The 12,386-nt window shown below is 37.6% G+C and overlaps 1 protein-coding gene across 1 annotated transcript in view; it reads left to right on the forward strand.

Annotated features, from left to right (window-relative positions):
- Positions 1–12,386, forward strand: part of CUBN (cubilin) — a 142,788-nt gene that overhangs the window by 128,392 nt on the left and 2,010 nt on the right. Inside the window, exons 60-65 of the mRNA XM_062569066.1 lie at positions 7,236–7,441; positions 8,297–8,459; positions 8,970–9,178; positions 9,856–10,003; positions 10,117–10,298; positions 11,368–11,533. Coding sequence (XP_062425050.1) covers positions 7,236–7,441; positions 8,297–8,459; positions 8,970–9,178; positions 9,856–10,003; positions 10,117–10,298; positions 11,368–11,533 — 1,074 coding nt within the window. The remainder of the gene's footprint in view (positions 1–7,235; positions 7,442–8,296; positions 8,460–8,969; positions 9,179–9,855; positions 10,004–10,116; positions 10,299–11,367; positions 11,534–12,386) is intronic.

Here is a 12,386-nt window from a genome sequence, read left to right on the forward strand (position 1 = left end):
CTCATTTAGCTCTGCTGTCCTTGCTGTGATAACAGCGAATTTGTGCTTTAGTGATAAACAGAGCTTTTGCCTGTTCCCATCTACCCTCTCACCTCAATTTGTGATTCCTCTGAGGATCATGATACCAAGGCTGAGAAGATGTGTAAAAGGTCTTTTTTTTTTTCCTTGTTTTTAAAGAGTCAGCAACCCCTGTTAGGAGATGTAGCTGCGACCTTACTAACAGCACATCATTTCTGTCTGCTTGGCAGGTCTCTGCTCATGTACATAGCCCCATTGTCTCAGTTATGAAAAATATATCCCATTCTAAATGATCAGAGAAAGGGTCTAAGGGTTTTATGAAAGGCAGGTCTGCTCATTGGGGCTGTTTTAGGAAGCCACATGAATTTGCAAGAAGCAGAAAGGTCAGGAAGTAGGAAAGATCAAGAAAATTGCTTTTTTTCTGCAGTCCTAAGTCCTGTTTGACTTCAAGCTGCAGTCTGCTCTTTCCCATCTCCTTTCTTGCACTATCTCCTGGTGAGTGTGCAGAAGTTCACATTGATCCTTTGTGAAAGAGCAATACAGTGCACTATATTAATACCAATAACATCACTTTTTTTTCATTTCTGTGGGGTCCAGGAGCTCACGGGCCATGATTCCACTGTGCTAGGCACAACACAGATACAAAGTGAAGCAACAATCTGCTGTAAAAAAGAACTTACAATTTAAACACAAGACAGGGGAAACCAGATGGATAGAGACATGCAAGAAGAACAGGGTGGCAACAGTGAGAAAAAATAGTGTTGTAGGCTCCAAGGCAGAAGAAATGCCTCCAAAACCCTTGGCAACCGCTAGGCTGTTGGAATGCAAACAGCCCATCCTCTGCGAGAGAGACGGGGAGCCTCCGCTCAGTCTCATTGTTCTCATGTTGCCAAGTTTTTCCCTCTAGGATCTCTCAGTCCTTTTTATTCAAATGAGCGTTTCTGAAGATTAATTGTTTTGCATAGGAAACAAATCTCAAGTGGATAGATTTGAGAGGAAAAATATTTGGAAAAAGGAGTCTTCCTATGTGATATACTAAAAATGCATTAATAGGTAATTCATATAAATAATCCTGTATACATATTGTAGAAAAAGATGACAATCTATATGCTTTCCTTCCTAACAAAATGATCTGTAACCTACCGGAGGCATCTGTCTTCTTTTATTCTATTAAATATGTATTAAATTACTTGTTTCCTGTTTGGAATACAATACACTAAGTGTCTGTCGTTAATAGGTTTACTGTTATGCTCTCCTCTAATGAAATTAAAATGTACTCTTAAAAAATAGATCCAGTAGAATTTTGACAGCACTTTTATGCTATTTTATTTTGTCAAGACAAAACTTTGGCTAATATAGTTGTAAGTCCAGTTCTGCACTGTGAACCAAAAGCCTGGCTCACTGTATTTGATGTCAAGACACAGATTTTCAGCAGTGATCGGTATGCGCAGTTCCTGCTGATTCTGTTTGGATTGTTCAGAATCACTGAAAACACATTCAAATGGGCAGTATAAGATGTAAAATACCAGTTTGATCATTCTACTGTATAGACAGAGGTAGGGTCTCTTTTTGTGAGTAATTACTAAATTCTCACACCACCAGCAGTATTTCATTGCAGTGATTAATGTAAATAATTTTAGTAATTTTAGTGCCTGCTGTCAGTGGCACCGGTGACCTGTACTGACAACAGCAATTATGTTCTGTCAGTTGGGAAAGGACACAGAGACTCTAGGTCAGCTCATTCAGATTTATTGGAAATTTTTCTTCTCCAACAAGAAAATCTTAGAAGCATGGGTCCTTGACTGTACCATGTGAGCGCTTTTGCTGAATTCAGTGCATCTTTTCATGCCTTCAGAAAACCAGCAGTGCCTGGCATGATTTGGCAGCCCAGTAGGATCAGGTTCCAGAGATTAGATCCAGATATCCAACCTGGGCTTAGAACGTGGTTCTGCAGAGGGTCAAGCTGGGAAGCAAACGTCTTGAAACTCAAATATGTTCTTGCAAAGCTTTCTTTAGACTTTTAATCCACGTAATTTTCTACCAAATATATTACACATTTCAGATTCATTACATTGTTGTGGCTTAACCATGAATAGCTTAATCTAATAGAACAATGAATCAATCATGGCTAATAATATCTTTTCCTGATCTTATTATAGTCTATAAAAATATCAACATCCTTAACAAACTCATAATATCTGTTCATAAAATATCACAGTTTCCAGACTGTTTGTAAATGTCTTGTGACTTCAATAGGTTAAAAAATATACACCAGTATACATCAGCTTGATGTCTGATTAAATTTAGAAGGCATTTGTAGTGTTAAAATACCTCTCTCCAATATTTCTGAAGAAACACATCTGTTAAACTAAGGGACAGTGCATATATGCCTCTCAGAAATGTCAGTTATTTAATGTCTGTGACATTTATTTTCCCAAAGTAAAATAAATAGATGTTCAGCATACTCAAATTGGACAGACAAGAAAAGAGGTAGACATTTTAAATATGAAATTTCTGACTGATCTGGAAAAAATGAGGAGTTGAAAAATTATTTTTAGACACAGTGATTAACCATAATTTTGTAGTGATAAAATGGTTAAAAGATGATGAGATATTCAGAATAAAGGCACTTCACACAACTGTGGGTAAAAATCTCTGCTAGTATAAATTGTCTTAGTTTCACTAAAGTCAATAACTTCCTCCATTGAAAATCTGTACTGCAATGCAGACATTTCTGATTCACATTGGAAAAAAGATCTGCTAAGGGCTAGGTAGTTACAATGCCAACGGATATGTTAATGCAGTTAACAATTTTTCTGAGGAAAGTATTAGAATGAGGCCAGACTGCATGTCTGCCTCTTCTCTCCGAGACAAGTATCAAGGAGATAAATAGAATGAGACATCTATTACAGTTTAGCAGAAGTAGGACAAGCTTGGCAGAGAGCTTGGCTGTGCGACAGGCTTGGCTGTTGTATTTGAAATGAGCCAATAGCCAGAAAACCTATGTATATGAACCTCCTCTGGCTGCATTTGCGATGTCCTTCTGACACAGGAGATTTGCACTTTGCAGTCTTGAACGTCCCTGCAAGCACCATCAGGTAAAATAGCTTCCTGCTTAAAGGCCAGGCTGAAGATTGAAAGGACCCCTGTGCTTTTTGAAGTCTCTCCCTGAAATGTTGCAGGTGCTTTGGGGCCTGCCTGTGCAGAGTGACGATGTCTATACAGTGGCTACCACACATTGGAATTTGACCTCGAAATCTCAGCTTGTGAGGGTTAACCAACTTTCAGGATCAGCCGTAAGACACATTATGACGGTATAATTTCTGAGTTGTACATGGTTCTGAGTTGTACCACAGTACGTGGTGGTATGTGCCATGATCCAAGGAGCTATGACGTAATTATTACAGCATGGTACAGCCTCTTTTCTGCACTGGAAATTCTAAAGACCTTTAAGGCAGGAGGCATTGATCTTGGCAGAGTTAATCCTGGCTTCCCCTGATTTTTAATTCAGATCAGACATAAGCCTAGAGTTCCCAGGGATGCTTTTAGGTGAGATCAAATGTGATTCAGAAACCTGGAGAGGATTTTTGGCTCTATTTAAGCAGAGCTAGAACTTTTAACTGTGCTGTATTTTGGTAGACAATTATAGGGCTTGCTGTTCTTAGTGATTAGAGAAGAACAGCAAAATTCGTTTGCTGTGTTTTGAAATGCCATCAGTTTAGCAGTTTCCAATTGATTTAGAACTATTTGGTAGGCTCGCTTTCATTGCATCTATACCTGTATAAATGATCCTTACCCCTGGCTGTGCTTCAAAGGCAGCAGCTTCAAAGATTCATCTTCATCTTGGTTTCACATCTAGAGGATATAACTCTAGCAGAGAAACATGTGCTTGCTCTCTGCTGTAATTATTTTTATTTGCCATAGGGAACCTTCAATTCCTTCCTTTCTAAATGGTCCTTCAGCCGTTTAGTTTCACTAATGCTTTTCACCAAAAGCAATTAATGATGACAGTGTCTGTCCTAGTTCTTCTGATAATTTGTGCTCTCTGGCAAGCTGTTTATCAGGAGGACACGATTACAATCTGATTTATGATGACCTTACGATTTGTATTTCAAATAAGAAACCAGAGAGAGAAGCAACACAGCCATGTAATCCATCCACCTGCTCACACAAACATTGTTCTATAAAGTACATTTCTCATTATTTTTATCAAGCTTGTCTTTTATTATCTAAGATGATGATCTTTTTCAAGAAGTTCTTCTATAAACTAACAGAATTCTCAGTCCCAGATTCTGCCTAAATTTTAGCTATGATCTTTTTGGTTGTGTTATCCAACAACAAATATCAATGATGGCAGCTACTATATGGCCTTCTATTCATGAATGGTGATGATTTTTAAAACAACGAACTGCACCCTGGCTAAAATGCAGTGCAGTAACATTCCTCTGTTACAGGGAGTTCTCCTCTGTTAAGTAGTTGGTTTTTCCTTCACTTGTGGGAGTTCCCACAGACCTACATGGGTTTGCTGTTCTGTGACTTTTAGTGGTTGCAATCAGATGTAATGGTGATTAATACTGAAAAATACAAAGGTAGAAGAATAAATTTTTCAGCAGGGTCTTCTCTTTATTTGGCTTGATGCAAGGCTACTTGATATCTTGGTTGGCTTCCTGTCTAGCTGTTTTTTATTATATACTGTCTTGTAACCATTTGATTCAACTCTGGCTGAGCAGGCTAAACATTGTGAAAGCTAATGATGAAACCACATATCTATTAACTGTAAATTATACCTTTATTTATTTACCTCCCCTTAGATGCTATTATTGGTTATACTAGCCAGAAATATTTTTCATATAATGAGGGTTTGGCCTGTTTCTCTCTCTGTCAGATCCATTTTATGTGCTATACACACATGGCTTGCCCATATCTGTATTTTTTTGTCAACTGAGCTGCCTTCATAGCTGCACAGCTAGCAATAAAATGCATTATTGTAAAGGCCCAGACATTTGATATCCAAAAAAAGGACAAGCCAACCAGCATTGAAACCTCTCCTGTTGCATTACTTGCGGCAATGCTCCAATTACTGTTGCAATGTTCTGACTGGCATGTTTGCAAGTCTAACTATGAAAGAGGAAGGGGAGCTTTGTAAGATGTGCTGACCTGTATATCGCTAGAGATTCAATATTGCAGGACTGGAGAATTAGACTATGATCTATGCTTAGTGATTCTATACTTACTGTATGTTGTGTGGATGAGGTCCAAAATGCTGAGCAGGAAATAGCTCCAAGAAACTTACTTTAAGAGGTTAGAATAAATCATACAGAAGGGTCAACCCAGAGAAAAATAAAACAAAAATGCCCTCTTAGTGCAATTGGCACATTCTTGTCTGACATTTTCCTCCTTCCTAGCATATTTGTAAGATCATGATTTATTGGTTACATTTCCCTCACGGTTGTTTTCAGCTTCTGCAGTGGCACTGGAATTATATTAACACTTCTCCAAGTTTCTGATTTCATTATTAGAACAGCCCACAAAACTGGACTACAATCCTGACTTTTTCATGTTGCTCCTGTAATAAGTTTCTTCTGCTCATTTCTAGCTATAGCAAAGGCTTAAATCCCATGTTATTAAGCTTTTGGTTTTAAATTAACTTCTTTCTAGGGTGGAGTTTTTTCCAGCTTTGGTTAGTAGAGCAGGATGATATTTATTCTTAGTCACTGATTTAACCATTACAGTTTGGCAGGACTGGGCTGTCTCCAATCCATAGTTACTGATGCAATCTTGATACTTGGATGCTGATTTTACTCCAGAGTGATCTTTTGTAATACTGTAGCTCACGCAGTGTCCAGTTTTCTATGACTAGAAATACACCAGTGTGTCAAGGTGAAGTCATTGTATGTGGGCCAGAAAGGCAAGTCTTACACATGCAAACGAACTTACGAAACTATGTTCCTGTTGCTTATCCACAGCTGAAGCATCTTTTGCTTATCCAGCTCTTCTAAAAGCACTCACTGTGAGAGACAACAGCCTGCATGCAGTTACTGCTTCATTCTGTACAGTTCACAAGCACTCTTTATCAGATTCAGCCAAAAGCAAGAGTATGAAACGCACTTTATTTGAATCCCTGAGCTGGTCAAGAAACCCCATAGAGACTGGGAAAGCCTAAAGTTAAAAAAGTGGTCAGCTTTACTAAGTCAGCCCAACTTCTAGAAATCAAAATAGGGAGGAAAAAAGAAGTAAAAATGTATCCCTTCAGGTAGTTCTATTTTTTGCTTGTTTGTAATTAGATGTAATAAGAGGGTTCTGATTTTCTGAGTAATTGGTTTTGTCCAAAAGGCATTGATTTCAGTGTAACTGAAAACATTATAGTGTTCAGATTTTCACAGTGAGTAACTACAGTTATGGACTAAGCTCTGTATGTGAAATCCAAATGAAAAGTAGCCTGCTTTTCGGACAGATTGTTCATCTGTAAGTTCCCACAAAATTCAGCACTGCCAGAAAGAGTGAATATGAGTCTCGGTCCCAGATATAGGCTGCCAAATTCAGTGCCACTGGAACAAGGTTGTATTGGCAAAATAAGCCACTCAATTTTTAACCAGATTTTGAAAGTTAACAACTCAGTGCCCCCTGTTGTCCAAGTATTGTTAGTGGTAGGTAAGAATTAAAATGCTTTATAACCATTATTCCGCAACTTAATTTTCTGTCTTCTCTCTGCTTACTTTCTTAAAAAAAAAAAAAAAAAAAAATCAACAGCTGTATTTTCAAAGTAGAAACAGATTTCACATTCAACAAAAAATATGAGCCTGGTGGCTAGAATTTGCTGCTCATCCAGTCTCCACTAATCCAGTTTCTTTAAGGAATCTCTACCTAAGCAATCAAAAACGCACCCTTAACCCATCACAATTCTTTGTTTCTCAGCATTCATTTCAGTCATAAGAGTTTTAGCTTCAAAATTCATAATAAAATAGGCCAGAGATTTGTGGAGTAAAGCATTCATGCTGTATGTTTTGGCTCTTGCCTTTTTTAATTCTATCAGATCTATTTGTAATCCGTATCTACCTAAAGCTGTTTGTGCTGTAAGCATTTTAATCATTCAAATAGTCTTTGTGGGATGGGGTAGTAATATTCTATAATGTAGAGAAAGCTGCTATCTTGACAATAATGATTTGAAGATTACATAAATGCCAGGAATTGCTTTTAAAAAGTTTCTTCTTTAACAGGACCTCAGCATGGCTGTGGTGGTTACTTGACAAATTCAGCTTATAGCTTTGGCTCTCCAGTCTCCAACACGAATGGAAGATATGAGAAAAATCTGGAATGTGTATGGATCATAACTGCACCTGAAAACAAACTGATCAACCTCACCTTCATTTCATTTGCCCTTGAAGCACAGTCTGCTCGAACTTGCCGATATGATTATGTCAAAGTAAGATAGCTATGTATTTTAACAAGAATATGTCCATGAGGACATAACCTTAAGGTTAAAACTTAATTAAGAGCAAATGTCTTTATGAAGAAATTCAATTACTAATATAATTTTTCAGTGGGTTAGATTGCTACTGCAGATGAAATCCTGCCTTTTTGGAAGCCAATGAGAATTTTGACATTGACTGTTATGGGGATAAGCTTTTGTCCTCAGACTGCCTATAAAAATGAGTATATATTTCCACAAACCAAAAGTCAAGCACTCAGGAAGTAAAGATGAAGATTTCATTATTATACCAAATCACTTGAAAAGACTTTGATTTTTTAAATTTTGAATAAATAAATCTTGATGCTGAATGTTCACCTCTGAAAGCTATTCTGTTGGCAATGAGCACATAAAACATAAGATACATAGTACAGTGCTCCTGAACAAGATCCACAAAGATCTTAACATCCAGAAGGTGGCTATAGAACCAGCTGAGCATTAGAAATGCTCAATGTAAAGAGCAATGAATTCTACATTTTGATGAACACAACCTTTCTCACTGAAAAGAGTTTGAGTTTCCATATAAAAAATAAAAGCAGAACCACTAAATTAAAATAGAATAAATTTTTGATTGACTTGCTGAAATGAGACCAGAATGTTCCATAATGAGATTTATACCATCCACCGGAATTAGTTAATTTGATGGTGAAGAATTATAGTCATCAACAACATCCTGTTAAAGCACAAAAGCACCTTCTGTGCTTTCAAGTAAGAAAAATTGTAATGTCGAGGGGGTCAGAGAACTTGATTTCTATTTATTTGTTTGTTGTGCCAAAAATATTAGTGGGTTATATGCTTTTCTCTCTTCAGCTATATGATGGAGATAATGAAAATGCCAATTTAGCTGGCACGTACTGTGGATCTGTGGTGCCAGCTCCTTTTCTATCTACCAGTAATTTCTTGACTGTGAAATTTGTCACAGATAATTCTGTGGAAAGGGAGGGTTTCAATGCTACCTACACCTCAGTGGATCGTAAGTACATATAGATTTATGTTTATGTATTATGTGTATATGTACGTAATATATACTGTTGTGACTCTTATGGAGAAATACACACCTAAATAGTAAATCATCAAAACTCGTTATAGATACAGGGTTCAGGGAAGGGAGAAGAAAGTCCTCAGCATAGCTCTACAGAGCGCTTCAATATAAGCAAGCTTAAAGCCGCGCTGCTGGACTCCAGCGGGATTCTCTTTGGTCTCCTCTGGCTGCAGGGGTATTGTCAGACCAGAGTGCAAAACAGGAACATGCTATCCTAAACTGCTAACAGGTATCCTGGTGTTACAGTGACCAAGCATTTATCTGCATTTCATGACATACATAGACATCGCATTAGAATGTTTTCTACCTTATTTTTTCTCTAGAGAATCACAGGTAAATAAAAAAGTATACTGTCCAGTATAAGTTTGTTTAATAGGTAATCTCTTTTTCCCAGTTGGAAAGGTTTTCCTTCTGTGATGTTCTTACTGCTATTTTAAACAGGATTATGTGGAGGAACATATAATGCAACTTCCACTTCCCTGACTGCAATGTCACCTAACTTCCCGAATGAATATCCTCCATTTACCCGCTGTATGTGGATCATTGATGCCCCTCCACAGCAGCAAGTCAGGCTGGTGGTAGAGGCCTTCCACCTCCACTCCAACCAAGACTGCTCTCAGAACTACCTAGAGCTCCAAGACTCACCAATGGTAGGAAAGTTACAGTTGACACCATGCTTTATTCACAGCTACTCACATTCAGCTCTCCTCATGCTTTGCAAAGAGAGGAGAAGGCCACTGATTAGCAATAGATTCATTGATTATTCTGGATGAGGGTGTAAATCCAAAACATTATGAACTCTGTCTCACTTAAGGCATGCAACTAGTACACTGATTTCATGGAAGCAAATTATACACATTGAATTTGACCTGCTGAGTATTACACAAATTTTCACTGTTGCACCAAGTAATAGAGCTGCCAAACTTAACAGTCATAAAATGCTGGCCAACAGCAGGTTCTCATAAACTGATTGTACTTGCTTCTATCCAAAAACCATGACAAAAATGGATATTCATGCCAAGAAGAGTTTTTGAGGAAGGCATCAGAAAAGAAACAATGTGTCCATTGTATTACATTATTCTAAACCATCTTTCATTGTTTCTTATTTTGGCATGAAAATACTGTTACATTTTACTTGCTTCTCATCACATTGAGTGTAAGAAAGTGGTTGAGACATTAGTAAGTGATTTCCTTGAGAACTTTAACATGAGACAGCTTAACTGGTATAGAAAGTACTGAAAGATCTACTACTCACTTCAAGCTGGTAAGTAGAAAACTGTGTTAAATCACTAAATGAAAGTAACTTGTGATATGTATTGAATTCCAGCACAGCCAAGGATCAGTCCATAGATTCTGTGGCACCGAAACTTTTTCTGTCCCCGACTTCTATTCTTATGACCGCACTGCCATTGTGACTTTCAAATCAGATGAATATATGGCTAACAATGGAGTTAGATTTACCTATCAAGCTATAGGTAAGCTTGAGCAAATGTCTAGAACATCTGCCAACCATTTGTTTTACTGACTCCATATAGTAAAAAGCAATGCAGAGATCTGAAATGCTTATGTGTTTTTATTTTTTCTCAAGGTTGCAGCAGAGAGTATAACCAGTCATTTGGTTATCTGAAGAGCCCTGGCTGGCCTGATCATCACCCCAATAATATAGATTGTTCTATTGTTCTACGAGCTCCACTGAATCACACAATTTCTCTCTTTTTCCATGCTTTCAGTCTGCAGGACAGCATCCAATGTTCGCGTGATTTCTTAGAGGTATCAAGCAAGTATATATACTTTCTGGGCCTGACTCAAAGTCTGATGAAGTCAAAGGACAGTAATAGGATTGGATCAAGGTTAAGTTGAATTGACATTAGGAACTAATTTATTGCTATGGTTTTATGGTAAAAGTGCTCAGATGCTATAGTAAGAAGTTAAAGATTATGCAAGTCTAAACCAAATGAATACATAGTTTTATTATCAGTTAACTCATCTTCACTTAGCTCTTGCTGATATCATGCAGTTACAGAACAAGTTAGGATACTTTTAATTTGATGTTAACATCTGTGGATGAACAGTAAGCCATAAATTTCATTACTTTCATTGCAGCAATAGAGTCTATCTACTTGATTTTTTTCTCTTAAAAAAAGAGCAGGCAAATAAGCTACAGTAACAAGTGCATGATACCTGCAAAGGCATTTGGTGTCAAGGAAAGTGTACACTCCTGTGTAACTTCTACTGCTTCTTTGAAAGGTTGTTGAATATTTCCCTATTTATTGATCAGGTGACAAAAATCAGATGTCTGTGGCAGAATAATTACTTTGTTCTCCTTTCTTAGCCTTCTTACTGTCTCAGGAAATGGCTCTGTACATCATCATTATTATAGCTCAGAAAAAAATCAGATTAAATGTGAGTTATGTAATATGATCTGTCTCTTATGTGACCAGGGAAAGGAGCAGTCTGTAGGGCAAAGTATTAATTTTCTCATCTAGAATATTACGATTTCTTATGAGAAGTAAAACATGGACTTACATTTGAAAGCACATCTTAGCCACTAAGTAACTAAGTAATTTTTCTCAGTCAGGAGATGCACCACACCATAAAATTTAGCTACCATGATGATGCTTGTTCTGTGTAACTGCTTGCAAAGCTCAGACTAGTTAAGTCACTTTTCCCTTCTACATGACAGTATCTAGTAGGAAAAGTAAAAGTGTTAGCATGACAGTTATGGTATGTGTGCAAGTCCATACACACTTTTTGCTGTGCTTCTATCACTGCATAATTGTACTCGTGTATAATTTGCACAGATATTTAATGTTGACAGGGTTTCTTGTGTCCCTTGAAGGTCAGAAATGGGAGTGATGAGCAATCACCACTACTTGGCAGATTCTGTGGAAACACTGTGCCCAGTCCCATCTTCCCTAAAAATCATATTGTCTACCTTCGTTTCAAGAGTGATACTTCAGTGGCTCATGATGGATATGAAATTACCTGGACTTCGTCATCAAGTGGTAAGGTTATAATAACAAAGTAATTCCACTCAGCAATTGTATACAGAGGAAATTGTATACATAGCAATTGTATACATAGAAAAGTGGAAGTCAGACTACTCAGTTTGAGCTCTGCCTCATCAACACTCAGAACCTTCTCAAGCACCCTAGTCCACCATATTCAGTTGCCAGAGAGAGGCAGTTGTCCCTGAAGACCAGTGGGATGAGCTCTAATTTACCTGATGTAAGCAACTCTTTATGCCTCCAGTGCTGGGCTTAGACATCATTGGGAGATTCAGACCACTTAAGTTGGGGATCTACCACTTCTGAGACTACAGAAAACATTTGGCACATCTGTCTTGTGTTCCCACCTGCTTATTATGCTTCTTCAGACGGAATGGTTGTGATGGTAATGACTCAGTCTACTTCCTTAGTAGTCCAGTAGTCCAGATAGGTCCTGGGATCTAGGCACTGCTAAGCCTAAGACTGAAATTTGCCTCAAGAGAATAACCTAACTATAATACTATGTGGTAGACATATTTATAAATGGCCAATGAAATGACAGTGAATAGCTGGGTAACACAGTTTGCTGGTGACAATAGGTTATTAAAGACAGAAAATCAAATGGTCATCTGAAAAGCAATGCAAAAAAAAACTAGCAGTATTGAGTTGCTTTGTGATAAAATGCCAATAAAGTTTAATGTAGGAAAGTGTTAATGAAGAATGTAGAGAGGGAAAAAAGACAATCCTGACTCTACCTAAAGAAATATGGGCTCTGAGTTGATTACTAGCCCTCAGGAACAAGCTCTTGGGGACAAAAAAGACAGTTCTATGAGAAAATTAGGTCAGTTCTCGGTAACAGTCAAAAAGGCAA

The sequence above is a fragment of the Rhea pennata genome, chromosome 2 (assembly GCF_028389875.1).
Source record: "Rhea pennata isolate bPtePen1 chromosome 2, bPtePen1.pri, whole genome shotgun sequence".
Lineage (NCBI taxonomy): Eukaryota > Metazoa > Chordata > Aves > Rheiformes > Rheidae > Rhea > Rhea pennata.